We start from the raw sequence: 20,534 nt of genomic DNA, 5'->3' as shown, positions 1-20,534 counted from the left end.
TCTCTCTCTCCTGACTGTGGAGGGTCCCTAAGAGAGGGCCCCCTCCAGGGCCGCATTGGACCCTGCTGCTTGGAGGCGGGACTCAGGGCCAGCAGGCGGAGGGTATTTAAGACCGGGAGGAAACTGGGAGGAATTGGAGGTGACCCAGGGCAGAATGAGTGGGCTGTTGGGTGCCAGGACCTGCCCAGGCCCGGGAGAGGCCTCTGACCTCAAGTCCCCCCTGGGCGCCAAGTTCAGGGAACCTCTCACCGAGGGCCGCTTCCAGCAGCTCTTCGGGGATGCAGAGCAGGAACCGGAGCTCCCGGCGGAGGCCCGCTTGACCCGGCTGTGGAGGTGGCGTGCCCGCGCCTGTTCCGGACCGGGGGCGTGGCGCCTGCTGCTGGCGCGGCTGCCCCCGCTGCGCTGGCTGCCCCGCTACCGCTGGCGGGCCTGGCTGCTCGGGGATGCGGTGGCCGGAGTGACCGTGGGCATCGTGCACGTGCCCCAGGGTGAGCAGCCCCAACACCAGTCTGGCCCGGGCCCAAGCTCCAGAGGGCTTGGTGGAGAGGGCGCGGTGGGCTGGGAACCCGGGAGCAAAGGGGTGGGTTAGTGTGGCTGAGGGTTCTGAGACAGGGACCTGAGACCAAGGTCTGGGGAAGGACTCTCGAGCTCCATCAGATCCCCAACCCCAGCTCCCCTTATCCGCGCAATCCTGCGAGAAGTCTCGCATGCGTTCCAGCTCAGGGAACTGGAGAGAAGCACCAAGCCTGGCCCCCAGGACTCGGCCGACACGGATCTGTGACCCTGCCCGCCCCACGACCTCCCACCGAGGTCCGTTAACCCCTCAGTTCCCTCATGTGGCATGACTGAGCATCCTCGTGCCAGCCTCTAAGAGCGTGGAACGGGGGCGGCATTCTGGAGGAGGAACAACCCTCGCCCACCCACACACAGAAGATCTTTCCTTCCACTTCTCTGCCAGGCATGGCTTTTGCCCTCCTGACTTCCGTGCCCCCAGTTTTCGGACTCTACACTTCTTTCTTTCCCGTCCTCATCTACACTTTGTTGGGTACTGGGAGACACCTGTCCACAGGTGAGTGACCCAGCGACTCCTCTCCTCTGTGGGCTGAAGATAGACAGGGGTTTGAGGCTTATTCCCGTCTTCACCTCCCGCGCCTTCCCTTCCGCCCCTGCCGCTCCCCTGCCGCGAACCTCTGACCTCGGGCAGCTTGCTGCGGGAGCTGAGTGTATGCAAAGCAGCGGGAGTTTACTCGGACTTTTTCTCCCCATGAAGTTTGGTTAAAACGAACAACTCTAGGACTTGGAAAGGGGAGAAGAGATGCACGGTCACCCAAAGGAGCAGGCAGTTCTCGGGGCGTCCGCAGGAGGAGGCAGTGATGCAGTTGGGGGCAGTTTTTGGCGGTTGGTCCGCCCTCCTTTTCTCCCTCCCCATCGGGTCCCGGCCGCTGCACCCGCTTTCGGCCCCATGGTCTCCACCGGAGCAGCAGCCTCCTCGGAGAGGGGTCAGACAGCGGCATCCCGGGCCGAGAGCGAGGAGCCTGGGCTGTCGCTGTGCTCCAGGGGGCACAGCTGGTGATCTCTGCATTTGTCCCCTGGCCCTAGGAACTTTCGCCGTGCTCAGCCTCATGACGGGCTCGGCCGTGGAGCGGCTGGTCCCCGAACCCCTTGGGAGGAACCTGAGCGGAATCGAGAGGGAACAGTTGGACGCTCAGCGGGTGGGAGCGGCTGCGGCCGTGGCCTTCGGGAGCGGGGCGCTGATGGTGAGGGAGGACACCAGGAGAGGACCCTGGGGGAATCCAAGCTAGGGGCTCGAGAGAATTGGGCCAGGGGAGGGGGAGGGACAAGTCTCCGGCTCGGGTCTAGGCGGGAGAGGTGCGCGGAGACGCTGGCGCACTGCGCTCTGCCTGCTCTGCTCCTCCTCCTGGGGTGATGAAGCATCCTCTCTCCTGTAGCTGGGGATGTTCGCGCTGCAGCTCGGCGTCCTGGCCACCTTTCTGTCCGAGCCTGTGGTCAAAGCGCTGACCAGCGGGGCCGCGCTGCACGTGCTCGTGTCCCAACTGCCGAGCCTTTTGGGGTTGCCCCTCCCGCGCCAGATCGGCTGCTTCGCTCTCTTCAAGGTGGGGTTGGGAGAACAGTGGAGAAGAGGCAAACCCGAAAAGAAAGGAAGGCAGGACGGCGAGTGGAGGGATAATGTGTGACGGGGGCGGAGGAAAGGAGATTAGAACCGCGCGGCTGAATGAGGGTCGCTGCGGAGGTGGAGGCCCTGATCGGGACCGGGAGACCTTGCCTCGTCTGGTGGGTCTGCGCTGGGAGCAGTCGACCCTGGCCCCGGCCCTCTGCTCACCGCCCCTGCCCGCAGACGCTGGCCGCCGTGCTGATGGCGCTGCCCCGGAGCAGTCCGGCCGAACTGACCATCTCGGCGCTCAGCCTGGCGCTGCTCTTGCCGGTCAAAGAATTGAACGTGAGGTTCCGAGACAGGCTCCCCACTCCGATCCCGGGGGAAATCGTCATGGTGAGGATGGCTCCTGGGTCCGGCCCCCCGCCCCGCACAGAACTTGCCCAACCTGTAGGAACTGGCCACTGCCGCCCCCTTGTGGAATGCCGAGAGGTCACAGAGGGAGGCCCTGCTTACACGTGTCCTTTTCCAGGCCTCTTCCCAGAACTCTTTGACCCTTCGGAATCCCCCATCCACGCGCTCCCCCTCCTCTCACAGAGGCCCCTCTAGACCTGCTAGAAGGCCGTCTTCCTCCTTACAGCGCCCCCTTGCGGTGTCGCTCGCCACAGCACATCCACTCTCATCTCGCCCAGTCCTTCACTATAATTCATGGTTATCTCCCTTTCCACGCCCGCTTATATTTCTCTCTCTCCCCACTCAATAAACATTCCTCGTCTCCACAGATGCCCCATACATCCCTAGATATAGCCCAGCTTCCCTACTTAGAATGGCTCGGTTGTACCTCCTGATCTCCCCGATCCCTCATAGGAGCCCCTCTTACTTCCTCCCATCCTTTGCTCTCCACAGCCCCAGGTGTACCTCATTCCTCTTTCCCATCCCCATTCTCCTTCACTCTAAAGCAGTTGTCATGCACCCGGCCCAAACACATCCCCTCTCCCCCAGGTGCCGCTCCCACAACCACCTAAGCCTGCATTATGACCCTCTCTCAGGTTGAGTCCCTTCCAGCCTCTGCCAGGGGTCCTTCTCCTCCCATGTCCTAATTTGGTCTCTTTCCCAGGTGCTTCTGGCCTCCGTGCTCTGCTTCACTTCTTCTCTGGACACGAGATACAACGTCCAGATAGTGGGGCTGCTTCCTGGAGGGTAAGAGAGAATGAAAGGACACCAGCTTTCTCTTCTCACAACTCTCCCACCCAATACCTCCTCTTGTCCTGCCCCCTCCATTTTCTCTGTCTTCCCTGTAATCTTCCCTCACCATGGATCCCTCTCTCTCCAGATTTCCCCAACCTCTCCTCCCCAACCTGGCTGCGCTGCCCAGGATTCTGGCCGACTCATTGCCCATGGCACTGGTTACTTTTGCTGTGTCCGCCTCCCTGGCCTCCATCTATGCAGACAAGTATAGCTACACTATTGACTCCAACCAGGTGTGACTCTGACTGAGGGCCCCACCTCATTCAGGAGACGCCCCCCCTAATATGCCCCCCTCGCCCCATGCCTTTGTCTCTCTCCTCTTCACTCACTGCCCCTCCCCAGGAGCTCTTGGCACATGGTGTCTCCAACCTCATCTCCTCCCTCTTCTCTTGCTTTCCCAACTCCGCCACATTGGCCACGACCAGCCTCCTGGTGGATGCTGGTGGGAACACACAGGTAAGAGCTCGTCCTTGGTGAGGAGAAGGGGGGGTGGGCATCTAGGTCAGGTCGTGGTGGTGGAGAAACAAGTAGAAGATTGGTAGATATGCAGGCGGCAGCTATAGAGAGGAGGATGGGACTCTGTGAGGGGGACGAGTGAGGGGATGGGATTATCTAGATAGGAGAGATGGAAGATAACAAAACTCCATTGAGACCTGTGTAAACTCTAAGCACTGAAAACATTTATGGTGCCACGTATGTAGTTCAAGATAGAAACAATACTAAACTGCAAAATAAATTTAAGAGACAATGTTCTGATTTTTTTCCCTATGAGGACATTTTCTTTTAAAAAGAAGTATCACATATCAAAGTCTCCCCCTAATATTTTTGGTTTCCTTTACTTTGCTGGCGCCCTAAGCATGTGGCTAGCCGCTTTTGGGGTAATCCAACAGTGCATTTAAGATGGAGGTGGGCTACACAAACAGGGGAGCTGAACCACGTCTAGGGGGAGACTGGCGGATGATATGCATTCAGTTGGGGAAGGGGAGAGGAAGGGATGACACGCAGAATATCAAGAAGGGGCTTGCAGAGAGAGGAGTATCTGTGTGGGAGGGGATTTGGGAGGAGGGAGACTTGCAAGGAGGAGGCAGGGAGAGCAGCTCTCACCGGGGTGGGGAGAGTCCTTCTTCCTCCACCCCTCCCGCCCCTAGCTGGCCGGCCTCTTCTCCTGTGCCATCGTCCTGTCAGTGCTGCTGTGGCTGGGGCCCTTCTTCTACTATCTGCCCAAGGTGAGGAGAGAGGAGGGGTGGGGTGGTTGGGGGGGGCACACGCCAGGATATTGGGGTGGTCAGCTCGCCTCCTTTGTCCCTAGGCTGTCCTGGCCTGCATCAACATCTCCAGCATGCGCCAGATGTTTTTCCAGATGCAGGAGCTTCCACAACTATGGCGCATCAGCCGTGTGGACTTTGTGAGAAATGGCAGCATTACCCCCGGATTGCTCCCTCCCATTTACCAGCATCCCCAGCCTCTGCCCTGGATTAAAACTAACTGGTCCTAAATTCTGCAACTCACCTTCTCCTAACATGCACATCCCCAATCCCTTTACTCAGAGACAAGGCGAAGGGTGGGGTTTGAACCCCTTCAGATCTGAATATTTGTAACTCCCCAGCTGGTGCAAGGTCTGTGTATCCCCTGTAGGGCCAATCTTGTCCCTTCCTTCCGTCATTCTTTCTGCCTTCTCCTGGGCCACCCGTCCTCATCACTTGCCCTAGCAGTGACTGCCCCTGGACCCCTAGCCCTGGCAGGGATGGTCTGGCCTTTCTTCTGGGCATTTCACTCCTATCCATGTCCTGCAGGCTGTGTGGATGGTCACATGGGTGGCTGTAGTGACCCTGAGTGTGGACCTGGGCTTGGCCATAGGTGTGGTCTTCTCCATGATGACTGTGGTCTGCCGCACCCAGAGGTGGGAGAAGAGATGAGGAAGTCAAGATGAGGGGACGGGGACAGCGGAGCACTTGGGGTGACTCTCCAGCCAGGTCAGGCTGGGAATCTGACCCCAGCTTCCTGCCCAGGGTGCGGTGCCTGGCACTTGGACTGGCTGAGGGGACGGAGCTCTACAGGCCACTCAGAGAGAACCACAAGGTGGGTGGGCTATAGCCAAAGAAGGAAGGGAAGATGAGACCCGGATGTTTCTCTGACCCTCTGACCCCTTAGCTCCTCCAGGTCCCGGGGCTCTGCATCCTGAGCTATCCAACACCGCTCTACTTTGGGACCCGTGGGCAGTTTCGGCACAACCTGGAGTGGCATCTGGGGCTTGGAGAAGGAGGCAAGGTGAGGGACTCGGTCAAAAGGGAGTGTGGCTTCTCTGGAGCGGGAGGTAGGTGGGTGTTCTGAGGGGGATCGTTGTGCTCAAGGGGTGTATGTTCATGCTTGTGTCTCGGAGGTGGTGACTGCCCTTCTCTACTCACAGGAGACTCCAAAGACAGATGGCCCGCCTGATGCAGGTGAGATGGGATGACAAGGTGGGAGATTTGGGCAAGACCCATGGAGGTGTCTGGGCACTCTTTCCTTCTCCTATCCTAGTTGCTGAGCCTGTCAGAGTGGTGGTCCTAGACTGCAGTGGCGTCACCTTTGCAGATGCTGCTGGGGCCAGAGAAGTGGTACAGGTGAGGGAGAGGGTAGGTTGAGGAGAAAGTCCCCTTATCATCCCATGCATACCCTCTAATATAAGATTTAACCCCTGCCCCACCTCTGCAGCTGGCCAGCCGATGCCAAGATGCTGGGATCCATCTTCTCCTGGCTCACTGTAATGGTAAGAGGTGTGGAGGATGGAGGGACCTGGACCAGGGAATGCATGGACACTTGGAGGAGGGAAGAGGACCCAGTGTGGACTTAGGACCTGAGAGCCTGACGCCCTCTCCACACAGTCTCAGTGCTGGGGACACTGACCCAGGCAGGACTCCTGGACAGAGTGACCCCAGAACAGCTGTTTGTGAGTGTCCAGGATGCAGCTGCTCACGCCCTGGAGAGACTGGTAAGGGGGCAGTAGCAACATGAATGGAAGCAGGGAGGAGCTGGGCTATAGCAAGTGAGGTGCAAGCCAGTGGCTGAAGATCCAGGCAGAGGAGTCTGGGAGGGGGGCTGAGGAGGAAGATGAAGGAGGAAGGGGTGAGGATGAAATGATTAGTTCATGTAAGACTAAGCTAGGGAGACTGGGCCCAGCTATGGGTGAAGAACTGAGGAACCAGGGTCCCAAAGAGGGTGGTGTGCCCCTCAGAAGACTGCCAAATCTTAGGTGAGCGAGGGGGGTATCTAATCTATTCCTGACTTGTCCCCTCCCTTTTCCAGGAGCACACTGGTCCAAAGACCTGCACAGTGTGGGTCTGACCTGGTCACTTGGACTGTGGATGGCCCCAACAATATGTGTGTGAGGAGGGCCATGGCCCCCGAGCCCCCTTACTTAATGTAACTAATCAAACGAAGCTGAGAGCCTCTGGGATTCATGAAGTGAGTTTGGGTGTCTGCACACGGACCCCTATTGCCCCTTGCTCTACGCCCACAGCATTGCAGAGACACAACTAAAAATGGCTTTCACCTACGTGTTCATCAGCTCCCACCCCAGCTCCAGAGTCACCAGTTCTCTCCATAGGGGTGGGGCTGGAGTCCTGGATCCAGAGATGAGGGGATGGAGGCACAGCCCTTGGAATACATGCTGGGGGCTTCCCCACCCCTCAGTCCCAAGGAGATGAGAGAAGGGTGTTTCCACTTTAGGTTCTTAGAGTCCCCACAGGCTCTTTGGCACTTGGAAAGCACCCCCCTTCCAGCTTCCTGCCCCATGAGAAGGGGGTTGGGGGAGGACTTGGCACTGGTTGTAGGAGGAGTTATGACTCCATCACACCCCGAGGCACTCGCAGAAAGGAGTGTCACCAGGACAAGCCCCTGTTTGGGATCAGGTTCTGAAGGAGATTGGGGATGGTCGGGGGTGTGGGGTGGTCACTGGGTGGTGGGGTTTGCTAGAAATTCCTGGCAGGGACAAGGAGGCAGGCCCAGCCTGACAGTTGGAAGGCCCTGAGTGGCCATCACTCCGCGGTCATGCACTGCAGGCGGTGTTTGAAGAAAAGCAGGCGGTGTTTGGCCACCTGACTTTCGTCCAGAGATCCTGGGTACCGGTACCGGGCATAAGTCTCTGCCCCAGAGTCCCTTGATGTCCAAGGCAGCTTCAATTTGGATGCATGATCCACAATGACATCTGAGCAGGAGCCCACTCGAAGGGAACCAAGCCCATCCAGGAAGAATTCTGGGGTGGAGGGAAGGGGTACACAATGAAGGGTCTTGAGGGTGCAGAAGGCCAGCCCTTAAGGGAGAACTGAGATTAGGGTATGGAGGGTGCGGGTGCAAAGAACTCCATTTCTAAGGACCGTGAGCATGTAAATGAACTCTTTACTCTTGTACAAAATGGAGTCAATGTACTTACCTTGTGCTTTGAAAACGGACCCCCCACCCCCCTACACACACCCAGAGGTTCAATAAATGCTGAATGGGCCGCTCAGAGTGTGGTCTGCACAGGGGAAGCGGCTGGGAGAGGAGTAGAGGAGGCAGTGACGGTGGTGGGGAAGTTCTAGGCGGACCCAGCAGCTGTGCTGGGCGTCTAGGTTTCAATGGTGTGCGGGGTGGGTGGGAACTGCTCTAGGGGCCCCGGGTGGCAGCCTTGGGGAGGAGGCCCGGGTGCCCTTGGCGCCTCGCCCCGCGCCCCGCGGGGTCCCTGCCGGGCCGGCCGGGAGGGGGCGCCACTCACCCAGGTGCGCCACGCGGCTGAGGCGCGGGTCGAAGCCGACCTCGCGCACCTTGTCGGTGCGCGCCAGGAAGAAGTTGACCACGCCATCGGTGACCACGCAGCCTGGGAAGCCGACGAGCTCGTGGTGAAAGCCGCGCCGTTGCCGGAGGCAGTTCCCGCGGCCTGGCGCGCCGGGCTCCACGCTCAGCAGCTGCCGGTAGGTGGTGGCGAAGCCGGAGATCTCGCGCACCGCGCCCCCCACCTGAGGGGAGAGGAGGATGGCGCCAGGCGGGGCGGGGACGGGAAGCGGGGAGGCCTGTGCTCCCTCTCCCCCGGGCGGTTCCCCTGCCCCGTCTTTTCCGCTCCACCCCTGCAGGCCCCAGATAGTCCCCCAGGCTCCGCTTCGTCGTCCTTTCTCTGTGCCGGGGCCGGCCGCTCTCGGCTGGTCTCCCCCGCAGCGGCCTTAACCTGCTGGAGGCCCTCCTCCAGCCCTCAGCTCGCGGCCCTCCCCTACCAGGTCCAGCGGCGTCCGCTCCAGCACGTCCACAAGCCTCTCGAGCCGCGTCCGCGCCGTGAAGACGAAGTCGTCGTCCACCCACAGCACGTACTTGGTGGTTACTTGCGACACGGCCAGGTTCCGCCCCGCGAACCAGCCCTGGGGGAAGGGTATGTGTGGTGGGTGAGGCGGCAGAGATAGCACATACCCCTCTGCCACCTTTCCTCCTCTCTCCTGACCCCTCTCAACAGCCTGTGCCTCTCTCTCCAAATTTTCGAGTGCTTACAAAGGCCGGGAGCTAGGTAAAAAATGCAGTTTCGCACTGCCAGAGGTTCTGAGTCAGTGTTCTGGGAGAGGCCAGGGTCTTGGGATGCAGTTAATTCATGTATGCATGCATTCCTTCATCAGCTCTCTATTGAGCACCCACTAGGTGCTCAACACCATTCTAAGGACGCACAGGGAGTAAGACAGGCACGATTCCGGCTGCCACAGAGCTCACATTCCAGGAACCCTCTTGCTTAACAGGCACCCAGTGACTCGGGGCCAGGTAGTCCTGGAATCACTACTCTGGAGACTGCAGACTGAGGGGCGCCCCCTGCCGGTGCCCTCTGGCGCGCCGTTCAGCCTCGCTGGCTGCGCACCTTGCCGAAAGGCATGAGATACTGCTCGATGTGGGGGCCGCTAACGCTCTCTGGCTTGTCGCTGTCGTCGGCGATGACCACGGTGACCGTCGGGTAGAAGCGGCGGATGCTGGCGATGAGTGCCCGTAGCCGATTGTAACGAAGGAAGGTCTTAGTGGCAATGGTGACCAGAGCGCTGATGTTGTACTGGACTGGGAGCCAGGGGCCCGGTGGGGTGCAGACAAGGAGAGTGGGGAGTGAGCAGCAGGAAGACATCTCCCAGCGCCACCCTCTCCCAACTTGCTCCCCATCAGGACTGGATCTATGTCCCTGCACGCACCAGCCTCACCTCCCTGGGGTAGAGACCCAGGTGGGTACAGCCGAGGGTTGGGGGGGTGTCTTATGCGGATGGTGAAGGCAGCCTCATGTCCCTGGGTGGAGAACCGGACTGGGAATAAAGAACATGAGATGTGTGGCCTGTAAGGCTGGGACAGCATTCTCTTTTCAGTAAGTCAATATTTAAGTGCCTACTCTGTGTACCACCTTTCTAGGCCCTGGTGAGCAAGAATGTAGGTTCTTACCCTCATGGAAGTTTTGTTCTAATGGGTGGGAGAAAGACAATAAAAGATTTAATTAAAAGCTAATCTTTATTGAGCATTAACTATGTGCCAGGCACTTTTTAAATTACCTTAAATATATGAACTCATTTAATCCTCATAATGGCCCTATTAAGTGGATTTCTACTACAGAAAAAGAAGGCACAGAGAGGTTAAGTAACTTGTCCATATTTACACAACTATTAAGCAACAAAGCCAAGACAGTAACCTAGTCAGCCTGTAAAGTAAATAAGAAAAGTAAATAAGAATACTCAGATACTGGTAACTATTGAATAGAAAATAAGACAAGTAATGTGATAGCGAAGAGGAGACATTTGAGCTAAGATCCAAATGACAAGAAGGAGCCAGCCATGCAAAAATCTGGAAGAGCATTCTAGGCAGAGGCAACAGCAGGTACCAAGGCCCCGAGTGGGAGCAAGTTGGGTGCAGCACGCCTTGGAGAGAAGCAGGAGGGCTGTATTAGCTCCTTTTGCTGAAGGAGAAATGGGAGCTCTGGGAGATAAAGCCCTTTGCCCTTTAGTAAGTGATGGGCTGAGAATAGAGCTTCAGTCTTCTGGCTTCTGGGGCAGGTCACTTCCCGGGGTCCCCATGGTTGGCCCGAAGAGGGGACACACCCAAGGCTTGGGTTTCCCTCTGGCCTGCTCTGGCCCAGATGAACAAAGGCCCCTTCTCTCCCTCCCTGGCCCCGCTGGCCTAGCTGAAATGCCCATTGTGTGGCTGGGCAGCTCTGGCCACTGCCTGAGTGTCTCCCACACCCTCTGCCTTCTGCCCGGGCCAGCCTTTCTGGGTTCCCTCTGTTCACCCAGCCTGCCCCTACCTCCACCGGGGCTCGCACCTGTGTCCGCTGTGTTTGTGTGGTAGCTTCGGCTGCTATAAGTGACCAGTTGCAGCTGCCGATTGAGTTGGTCCAGCCCTGGGCTGGCGAGGGTGAGATCTGGCTGCCCCTCTCCAGTGAGAGTCACTCCAGTCACTTCCCCTGCCACGTCCCAGGTGCCCAAGGAGGCAGTCAGGTTCACCTGGGAGAGGGGATCGGAGAGTGCAGGGTCAGGCCCCAGCCCCACCTCTTGCCTCCCTGGTTCCTCCACCCCTCCTTTGGCAGCCCTGTTTCCCTCCCAGCATCCTTGATGCCCACCTGGCCTCCCTGCCCTCCCGTGTCTTCTCACCTGGTACACCTCCTGACCAGACACGGCCTGCAGGCTCAGCCCTGGGAGGAAGGAGGGGGGATCAGACAGCCTTGAGTTCTTCCTCACTTTCTCTTCCCTCTTTCACCACACACATCACAGAACTTCTCACCCATCCCTCTTGTTGAGGCCACAGCAGGGCACAGTGTGGGACATAGCCTGGAGGAACTGATTTTTTACTCCTTCCCATCAAAGCCACTTCTGTGCCCTGCCCTACCTATCCAACTAAACTTTGGTCAGTTAGCAAAGAATAGATTCTCTTCCCTAAACCTCTCCAGTTACAGTCTTCTGCAATTCCTGACAACCCTAGAATCCCTTCTGTTCCCACCTCCCACCTCATGAGCCCCCTTCTGACTTCAAGTCTCCCCCGCTTTCATCAGAAGTCCTCCTCCTCCCATTCCAACCTTCCCCGATTCTTCTCCAGCCAACCTTGGGCTCTGCCACCCCCACAGTGGCTTAGGTCACCCCTAGGACCGTTGTCCTCACCTGGCACCAAGATGCTCCTGAGGGGCTGGACCTCCACACCCTGCAGGGGGTACTGTAGGGGGGAGTTGGCAGGGGCTATGAGCAGCTGGTCAGCAGCGGACTGGCTCCTGGCCAGGGAGTTGGGGGGACAGAGAAGGAGTCAGAGGGCAAGGGGCTCTCCCTCCTGCCACACCCACCCTCCAGGCCTCCCACTGCTCTCCACCTACAGAGTCATGTCCTCCTTTAGTGCTGGTACCTTGAAAGGAATGCCTGGAACTCCTGCTCCCTCAAGGCAGAGGCAGCCCTCAGCTCCTCCGGGTCAAAGGCCTTGGTGAGGTCAATGGCTCGGACCTGCCTCTGGAAGGGGAGGAGAAGGCTCCCCCCACTGGACTCACAACTACAGTTGTTCCCAGACAGCAGCCTGGAGCGGGGAGGAGGGTCTTCAGAACCCAGCCATACAATTCCACTCATCCCACAAAACACTTACCCAGTGCCCCCCACCTTGGCCCTTCAACCCTGCCCATCCACTCTCCGTCCCCTTAAACTCTGCTCTTCAAATGGTCCCCAGGGGGAGGGACCACCGATGGGATGGCTCATCCCCTAAATCTGGATTTTACAGAGGTGTGGAATAGGGCCAATTGCTAGGATTTCAGAGTTGCCTACCCCCCCACTCAGGACCCCACCTGGACTCTTCATGTGGACATCTCAAGACATCAGAAAGTCCCTCAGGGCCCCCCCTGCCTCACCCTCCCCTCCTCATGACCATGACAAGGTTCAGGGAGAACAGATTTTCTCGCAGCCCAAGACTCAGTAGCCCCATCCCCCATCCCAACCAGTCGGGAAAACCCGGGCACCAGAGCTCAGCAGTGGTGGAAACAAAAGCTCCCTCCCCACGCCGCCCCCAGCGAGTGCCGCGCCGCCGCAACCGCTCCTTACTCACCCCACCACTTGCTCCTTGATCCTGACTGGGATGTGTGCATAGCGGGGCTCGGAGGCAAGGTCTCGCAGCTCTGGCCTGGGGGGGCCCTGCAGGGGCGCCCACAGCGCAAGAGGTGCCCGGAGGCCCGACGCGTCCCGGGTGCTCGCGTACAGGAGCCCCAGCGAGGCGCAGGCGAGCAGCAGGACCAGCACACAGAGGGCCCGGCGGCCCAGCCGCATCCTGGGTGGGCGGTAGGGGTGGGAGGATGAGAAAGGTGGGGAGCGAAGGCGTGGGCTGGCACCAATGACCCCGGCCGTCTCGGAGGCTCTCGCCGGCCGCCCAGGGCGCTCTCCACATTTCGCGCGCTAGGGCGTGCACGGCGAATCGTCCCCCCCGCCCCCCACCTCTCCCGGCCCTCTCCCCGCACTCGCCGGGCCTCGGGTCTCCCGGCCTCCTTTCTTCTCGCCCTCTCCCGCATCTCGGTTTCCTCTCACGCCCGAGGCCCGGCATCTTGATGCAAAAGACCTTTGGATGCGGTGGTTTCGACGCGGCCGCGCATAAGTAGAAGGGCACTGCTTCATTAGAGCAGCGGACATCGCCAAGCCCGCCGCCCCCTTGGCCCGCGCGTCCCCCACCCCTCGGTCCCGGCATCACCTGCCCCCCGGGTGGGCTGCAGAGGGCAGCTCCACACCTTCCCTGTCATGAAAAATGCAGAATCACGCCCGCGCTATTGGGTGCACCCGGCGGAGGTGACCCCGTGAGTGGCCTCGGGAGGCTGAGCGAGGGACAGGGTGGACCGGCGAGCGCGCCTCCTGCCGCCTCCAGCGCTGCCCCCCATCCCGCCCGGGCACTGACCTGTCTAACGCTCTACGGCCGCCGCAAGGTTTCGGTCCGGGCTGCGCCAGGCTCTCAGCCCCGGCCTGGGGGTCCTCATGGGACTGGAGGCGACCAGATGGGGGAGTCGGGCGTGAGCCGGAGAGCGTGGGGAGTCCGCCTGCCGCCCGAGCGCGCCCGACCCCTCCCGCCTTCGGACTCCCCGGGCTTTGTAGACCGCGGCGTGGGGTGATTCTGGGCGTTTCCTGCGGGGGTGGGGAACGGCGTTGAGAATCCGCCGCACCCCAGCCCTGGAACAAAGCCGGGCTCCCGGCACCCCGTCCCACTCGCCGGGCGGGGAGGGCTCGAGCCGCCGCCCGCTCTTCAGATCGCGGCGCCGCGCGGCTCGGCTCCCGGGCTCTTTGCGGCGGCGGCTCCGGCTACGCGCAAGGAATGCGGGCGCCCGGGCGCCTTCTGGTGGGCGCCCGGGACATTGCGGGGGCGCGAAGCCGCGCCGGGAGATACCCACCCAGCCCTTCGCCCCCGAATCCTGGCATCTCAACCGCCAGCCCCCAATCTAGTCACTCTACTCCCTATTCGTTCGGAGCCTCGCTCTCATGATTGTAGGCAAGGACAGGCAAAAAGGGCTTTGGAGAAGGAGGGCGGGGGCGCCCTATAACCCCATTTCGAGGAAGATTTGGGTAGTTAGCGTGAGATAAAGGAAGCAGACTAGACCGCGGAAATAAAGACTCTGCCTGGCTAACAAAGACAGCTTCACAGCCTCCTTCCTATCCTCGCCACCCTCCCACCCCTCCAATTATCTAACACTCAAGAGAGACACACTCCGTGATTCAAGGGCCTATTTTGCCTAACTGCTCCTTGTTGCAGACTCGTGGGAGGAAGGAGACCCCAAACAGCGGCTAGGTTGGCTGTAGTTCTGCCTGCAAGCCTTAGACTCGTAGCCTCCCTTCCTTACAGCCAGATTCCTGACACTGGCCAAGGTCCTGTGGTTCCATGGTTCTAATAAAAGATGTATCAAGATTTAATGAGAAAAAAAGATATAATAAGAAATGTAGAACATGATGAAAACGTGTGTGTGGAGGAAGGATAGATTATTGAATGAACTGTATACAAATGTTAAAAAAATTCAATTGAGTAAATTTTAAAGATCTTACTGGCTTTGTTCAACCATTCATGAATCAGGCAGCATCTCATCTAGCAGACAGAGAGGAGCTCCGAGGAGCTGTACAAAACGAAGGACTTTTATAGGCAGAAGTGAGCAGGGACAAGGAAGTTATACCAGCAAAAAGCAGATTGGCTGTGGCAAGGTTATTTTCCTTTAGGGGATGGCAGGGGTCTGTGTGGCAGATGACCTCACCAGTGCTGACCAGACAACTCCTGATTGATTGGTTTAAGATTCCATTTCTGAGAGAGCTTGCAACTGTAATGAAGTTTGGTGAAGCAGGCTTAGCACAAGTGACTCCATGGGCCTGTTGTCTCTTTTTTAACAATTCCCCCCTTTTGATCAGACTCTCAGCTTGACTGAGAGATGTGATCAAAATTTAAGGCATTAGCGCCACTCCCAGCTACCACTCTGAGGTTCTCACAGTTTTTGCTGATCCTCTGTGTGGTATTTACAGGTCATGACTTCAGATTCACATTTTTTAAGTCAGTCATTCTCTTCATTTCTTTTCTGATGTTCCAGTCTTAGGGAGATCATTTGCTGGTGGTTAGTGGCTGTGAACACACATTTAAAGCTTTTGAGAAAATACAGCACACTAGGAACACTACAATGATTATTATAAGAAGGACAATTCCCAATGTTTGGAGTGCACTTTGGAACCATGGTCCCCAGACCTAAACCAATCAAAATCAAATAAGTCAAAGAAAGACCTCCATTAAAGGAGTCACTTTCTTAAGCCGAGTGGCTTGTTCAGTGATCTTATGTAGCTGAGTTTCAACATCCCCAGAAGTGTTAATCCAGGTGCAGTAGATGGTGTTGGCCACAGCACAGACACCTCCTTGCTCAGCTAAGAGATAATCAAGGGCTATCATATTATCAAGAACAACTTTGGCCAGAGAGTAAGGAGAGGTTCTTGATCATAGCCTCATTTGCACTTACTCCTGGCCAGGGGAGCAGTAATCTACCAAAGGATGCTAATTTTGAATCATGAATGCCTCTTGGTAATTCTCATTTGAGTCTGTGGCTCAGGACTGGAAACGTGACAGACATGGAGGCCAGGAAAATTTAAGCGTCTGTAACCTCACAGGCAGTTTTATTCTGGTTACCCTTGCCTTGTGTCCTCTTCTTTGTACAGAACCCGGACACAAGTTTCCCCAGGTTTGGAGTTGTTAACTAGAGACAGGGCAATGGACCCCCAGGGTTAAGGAGCCTGACACAATAGAAGGGGGGCTGAATTTGTTTCAGAGAAACTGAGGCATTGGAAATCACCAGCATCTTGGCAAATCCAACAGTCATTTGGAGGTTAGATTACCCCCCTTTGCAATGGCCTGAGAGATACAGATGATGGCATTATCTTTGCAGGCCAATGCTAGAGTAAAGGAAAGAAAGAGACTAAGAAAGGGTTTCATGTTTACTTGAAGTCTTGATCTGGCATCTTGGGTGGAAGCAGTCTACCTCAGTGTCAACTACTTCTCTTTCTCGTCAATTTGATTTAGAGGTCTCCAGCATTGGCACAAGACCAGACGTCAGGTGGGACTGTCTTCAGTTGTGAACTATGCACCCAAGGTTCAACACCTTGTAATTTGGCAGTGAAATCGATGATCAAGAGTTTTTGGTAGGGTCCTTTCCAGGAGTCTCACTTTTGTAAAAGCATCAGAGTAAAACAATAATTGTAAATGACAAAAGGCTTAAAAATATCCATAGTTAAAGAGCTGATAAGAGCTCAATATAAGGGCATTGAAAAGGAAATTTGGTTATTTCTGTGACACACATTTTAAGATAACTGGAATTATATCTGATAACATTATACCAGGACTGATATATATCAGATTTCCAGGAATTTCATACAATTTCTGAAGCACTTATAACATACACCTATACGAATACAACATAAAGAAGGTTTAGTATTACTTCTTATTTGACAATGCTTCCCATGTAATTTAACATGTCAAATAAGCCTAAGTAGTTTAACATCTCTGTTTTTATAAGAAGAGAGAACAATTCTTTTGAAATGTTCCAGGGCCCTCTGGAAAATCCCAAAGTTAATTCAAGGTCAAAAAGATTAGATTTTCATTTTGCAAAGTTTGTCAAAAATATCAGCAAGGTTTTAAAATGCTTGCTTGGATAGGATCATAGGTCACTGTGAAGCAATACTTAGTTATCTATTTAACCAAAATGACAATTAAAGACTTCCAGGCAAATACAGAAAGTTACATAGGTGAAAAAAAAAACTTAGCTCTTTTAATAGAGAAGACAGTTTTCCTAAGTAATCAAAGATCTAATAAAGACAAAATGAAGCACAGGAAATTATTTTAGTAATTCACAAAAGCTTTGCTGTCTAGGCAGATTACTTAAAAGGTAAAGAAACTTTCATAATCTGTTATCAAAAGCAGACAAAAAGTTCAAGAAAACTCTGTTCTTTTAACAGAAAACCAAACTCTAATTTTGCACCAGTATACTTTTGATATTAAAACTCATTTTTTATACTTAAATAAATTCATTCTAATCTTAGCCAACTTGGCCATGCATAAAATTCTTTTCCCAAGATTCCTTTTCCACAAACTTTCTACAACTTTCCTTTTTACATTCAGATTTTGTCCTGTGTTTTCCTCTTTCCCATTCTGAAAGAACTAGCCTCATTTTAGGAAAAAACTACTCTTTTTCCCTCAATGAAAGTGCATCTTCATTTCTCATACCTTCTCTTACCAAAAACACACGTTCTACTTTCCCTGCTTAAAGAGATATTTCTCGTTAGTTCTAGTAGCTTTAATTACATATATTAGAATTCCTAACTCTTAAAAATCTTAATTTCTAGTGAAAAGAAGTAAACAATTGTGAATTATCTTTTATATTAGCATTCTGTGGCTGGGCAGACTTATAATGCATATCTTAATTTCTAGAAGTATATTCTTCCTCATAGTAAATTTTTTAATGTGGCACAAAACATGTTTACTAATAGACCCAAATATCTTCAGTTTCTCAGTAGTAAGAAACCAAAAGTAGATAAACCTATGTTCAGTAATTAATATTCCAGTATTCTATTTTATTTAGAAATGATCCAGGGGCCGGCCACGTGGCATAGTGGTTAAGTGCGCACGCTCTGCTGCTGGTGGCTCGGGTTTGGATCCTGGGTGTGCACCGATGTACGGCTTGTCAGGCCATGCTGTGGTGGCGTCCCATATAAAGTGGAGGAAGATGGACACAGATGTTAGCCCAGGGCCAGTCTTCCTCAGCAAAAAAAGAGGAGGATTGGCATGGATGTTAGCTCAGGGCTGATCTTCCTCACAAAAAAAAAAAAAAAAAGACATGATCCAGATATTTAATGACTATCCATCATTTAATTTAACTTAGCAAACTCTAAGATTTCAAGTTACCAAAAAGATTTTGGGAAGCTATTTAAGTAGACCTACCATAAAATATAATTATTGCTGAAAAGTTCACCTAAAAACTCTTATCCTACTTAACATCTATCTAAATCACTTGTTCTCAACAATTATGTTTAGATTACTCATGAAAATTTCATCATACCAGGTTATTTTTCTTGCTGACAGATTTTGTAACAGAGATAACATGAACTTATTTGGCTAGTAAACCCCTGTAGAATAAAAGCTGCATATCTGCATAGTTTAATGCTGCTAACTCAGAAGACACACCTATTTTTTTTGGTTTTTGGTTTTGGGTTTTTTTCTTCTTTTTTTTGTGAGGAAGATTAGCCCTGAGCTAACATCCGTCACCAGTCCTCCTCTTTTTGCTGAGGAAGATTGGCCCTGGACTAACATCTGTGCCCATCTTTCTCTACCTTATGTGGGACACCGACACAGCATGGCTTGACAAGCAGTGCGTTGGTGCATGCCCAGGATCTGAACCTGCGAACCTCGGGCCACCAGCAGCGGAGCATGCGCACTTAACTGCTGCGCCATGGGGCTGGCCCCTAAATAGAGCTCTTTTAGAAATTAATTTTAACAACACCATCTGGAGGTAGAAAAATATCACACATCTACAACATACATATATAGACACATATAAACATACAGACAGAGATCTTATAGCTTCTGTTCTAAAATTTTAGCCATGAATCAGGTACAATAATACAAAACTCACTAGTTGTAAAAGAGGTTGGATCCAAATTGTATTTTTGGCAGGTGGAATGAGTTAGTTACTTGATCAGATAGCTAAAGCTCTTTACCAATATTTATGGAGAAGACACTTAAAGATTTTTTTTATTCACCTAGTTTCCAAAATAGCCTTTCCTCCTTTTTTTCCCATTCTGATGAGAATTGCCTCCCTGAAGTTTGCCCTTTAAAAAGATTGGCTTGGGCCGGCCCCGTGGCTTAGCGGTTAAGTGCATGCACTCCGCTGCTGGCGGCCCGGGTTCAGATCCCAGGCGCGCACTGACGCACCGCTTCTCCGGCCATGCTGAGGCCGCGTCCCACATACAGCAACTAGAAGGATGTGCAGCTATGACATACAACTATCTACTGGGGCTTTGGGGGGAAAATAAATAAATAAATAAAATCTTAAAAAAAAAAAAAAAAGATTGGCTAGATAAGAGTTCCTGGAGAAGACCAGGTAGAACGTTGACATCTCAAAGGCACAAGAAAAGAATGCAACTTCTTCCAAGTTGGACTCTTGTTTCTTAAGGCCAGAATTTTTACAACGCCTACAAGCCTTTTGAGATAAATAGGGGAGGTTTTGGGATTGGTAAAAAGAATAGGTGAACTTCGAGTTTTTTCTAGAACTGCATTTCTGGTTTTGCAAAGATTTGTAAGATAATTACAAATTTTAATTTGTATTATTTTTTAATTTAATTTTTTCTTTAATTTAATTTAATTTAATTCTTTTTAAATTTTTTTCTTTAATTTAATTTAATTCTTTCAATTCCTCAAAGAATTAGGTTGTAGCCTAAATGATAGCAAGGGGCTGATTCACCCATCTAGCCACATTATTTTCAGTTTGCTTTTTTATGTCAGGGAGGGTATTTCCAACTAAGATGGAAGTCAAAAGATTTCTATATTCTGGATTTAGAGCTGTTTGTCTTTGGAATGTTTTAGTAAATCCTTCTGCAAAAGCTTCTGAAGGTTTTTCTTTCCATCTGGATACATAGTTTTATTTTAGCTTAGGAAAGAAGGCCTAAAAATATTCCTATCAGGCTCTGAATATCAGCTTTCAATTTGGCCAACTTCTGACCATAGCAAATATCTTGTCAGGTTTTAGCCGGGACAAATAGTAAATATTTCTGGCAGTACTGAACAACCCTCCTTGGATCTAACAGGGGTCCGCAAAGAGGGTGCAAAGGACATTACCTCCCCAAGATCCGGAGTCACTTCCAAAAATAGCCAAAAGAAAGAAAGACATAGACAATTCCCCTGAGGGCTGGCAATAGACCTTAGCTACGAATGAAGTTCAACTTACATTTCTGTCCAGCCATATCTAGCTGCAAATGGGGTACAACCCGCATTTCTGTCCAGCCATATTTTGGGGCCCCCAACTTGGTGGTTGAGTTGCCTGAATATGCAAGAACCAACAACCTGCATGTGCCAGGCAGGCGGAAAGCCAAGCCGAGTTCTTAGGACACAAAACAAGTAAGAAGGCAACAGCTGTCCCTGGAAGAGAAAGGATCAATGGGTCTGGATTTGGAAAGGAAGGGACAATGTGAAATTTTGTTTCCTTCTCTCGACCGGGCACTACAGACAGAGGTTTGGGAGAGCTGACTCTGGTAAGAATTCTCACCCTTCGCTGGTTTCTGCCAGTTTTCCTGGGATCCCCTCTGCAGGCTCTAGTATCTAGCAGAATTTGGCAAGGTTTTCCATTAATTTTAATTTAAGTTTCCCCTGGCTGTTTAAAGGAATAACAGAAGTTTGCCAGAAAATCCCTCAGAGTCCCATCAGCTCTGGAAAGGGCCCATATGGGAGACCTCCTTCAAAGGTAGCTATGGGGGGATTCAAGTTGGTGTTGAAGGATTTGCACAAAACATTTTTTTTTTTTTTTGTGAGGAGATCAACCCTGTGCTAACATCTGCCAATCCTCCTCATTTTTTGCTGAGGAAGACTGGCCCTGGGCTAACATCCATGCCCGTCTGCCTCCACTTTATATGGGACGCCGGCACAGCATGGCTTGGCAAGCAGTGCATCGGGTGCGCGCCTGGGATCCGAACCGGTGAACCCCGGG

The 20,534-nt window shown here is 53.4% G+C and overlaps 2 protein-coding genes across 11 annotated transcripts; one reads left to right on the top strand and one right to left on the bottom strand.

Moving 5' to 3' along the window:
• The first annotated feature begins 139 nt into the window (after positions 1-139).
• Positions 140-6,958, top strand: LOC131415877 (solute carrier family 26 member 10-like). 6 transcript variants are annotated; one of them, XM_058557791.1, is made up of 19 exons: positions 434-488; positions 719-810; positions 959-1,069; positions 1,600-1,757; positions 1,950-2,114; positions 2,357-2,509; positions 3,231-3,313; positions 3,447-3,594; positions 3,704-3,817; positions 4,510-4,587; positions 4,671-4,766; positions 5,155-5,261; positions 5,371-5,440; positions 5,513-5,629; positions 5,769-5,802; positions 5,882-5,964; positions 6,056-6,110; positions 6,226-6,332; positions 6,647-6,957. In XM_058557791.1, the coding sequence occupies exons 3-19, from the start codon at positions 961-963 to the stop codon at positions 6,683-6,685; spliced, it is 1,716 nt and encodes a 571-aa protein (XP_058413774.1). In that variant the 5' UTR covers positions 434-488; positions 719-810; positions 959-960; the 3' UTR covers positions 6,686-6,957. The 6 variants fall into 6 exon arrangements, with proteins under 6 accessions (XP_058413771.1, XP_058413770.1, XP_058413772.1 ...); XM_058557788.1 differs by lacking the exon at positions 719-810 and having other exon boundaries at positions 140-488; positions 5,522-5,629; positions 6,647-6,958; XM_058557787.1 differs by lacking the exon at positions 719-810 and having other exon boundaries at positions 140-488.
• Positions 6,959-6,964: 6 nt separating this feature from the next.
• On the bottom strand, positions 6,965-13,587 carry B4GALNT1 (beta-1,4-N-acetyl-galactosaminyltransferase 1). 5 transcript variants are annotated; one of them, XM_058557796.1, is made up of 11 exons: positions 13,226-13,587; positions 12,392-12,610; positions 11,708-11,872; positions 11,473-11,579; positions 10,969-11,009; positions 10,641-10,821; positions 9,529-9,636; positions 9,210-9,400; positions 8,587-8,727; positions 8,094-8,334; positions 6,965-7,595 (listed from the first exon to the last, which is right to left on the bottom strand). In XM_058557796.1, the coding sequence occupies exons 2-11, from the start codon at positions 12,607-12,609 to the stop codon at positions 7,378-7,380; spliced, it is 1,611 nt and encodes a 536-aa protein (XP_058413779.1). In that variant the 5' UTR covers position 12,610; positions 13,226-13,587; the 3' UTR covers positions 6,965-7,377. The 5 variants fall into 5 exon arrangements, 4 of the variants coding, with proteins under 4 accessions (XP_058413779.1, XP_058413780.1, XP_058413776.1 ...); XM_058557797.1 differs by having other exon boundaries at positions 9,538-9,636; XM_058557793.1 differs by having other exon boundaries at positions 11,708-11,808; positions 12,392-13,587.
• Between the last annotated feature and the right edge of the window lie 6,947 nt (positions 13,588-20,534).

This window comes from Diceros bicornis, chromosome 17 (genome assembly GCF_020826845.1).
Source record: "Diceros bicornis minor isolate mBicDic1 chromosome 17, mDicBic1.mat.cur, whole genome shotgun sequence".
NCBI classification, from domain to species: domain Eukaryota; kingdom Metazoa; phylum Chordata; class Mammalia; order Perissodactyla; family Rhinocerotidae; genus Diceros; species Diceros bicornis.
The sequence above is the reverse complement of the archived record's forward strand: the minus strand, read 5'-3'. Positions and strand labels throughout refer to the sequence as shown.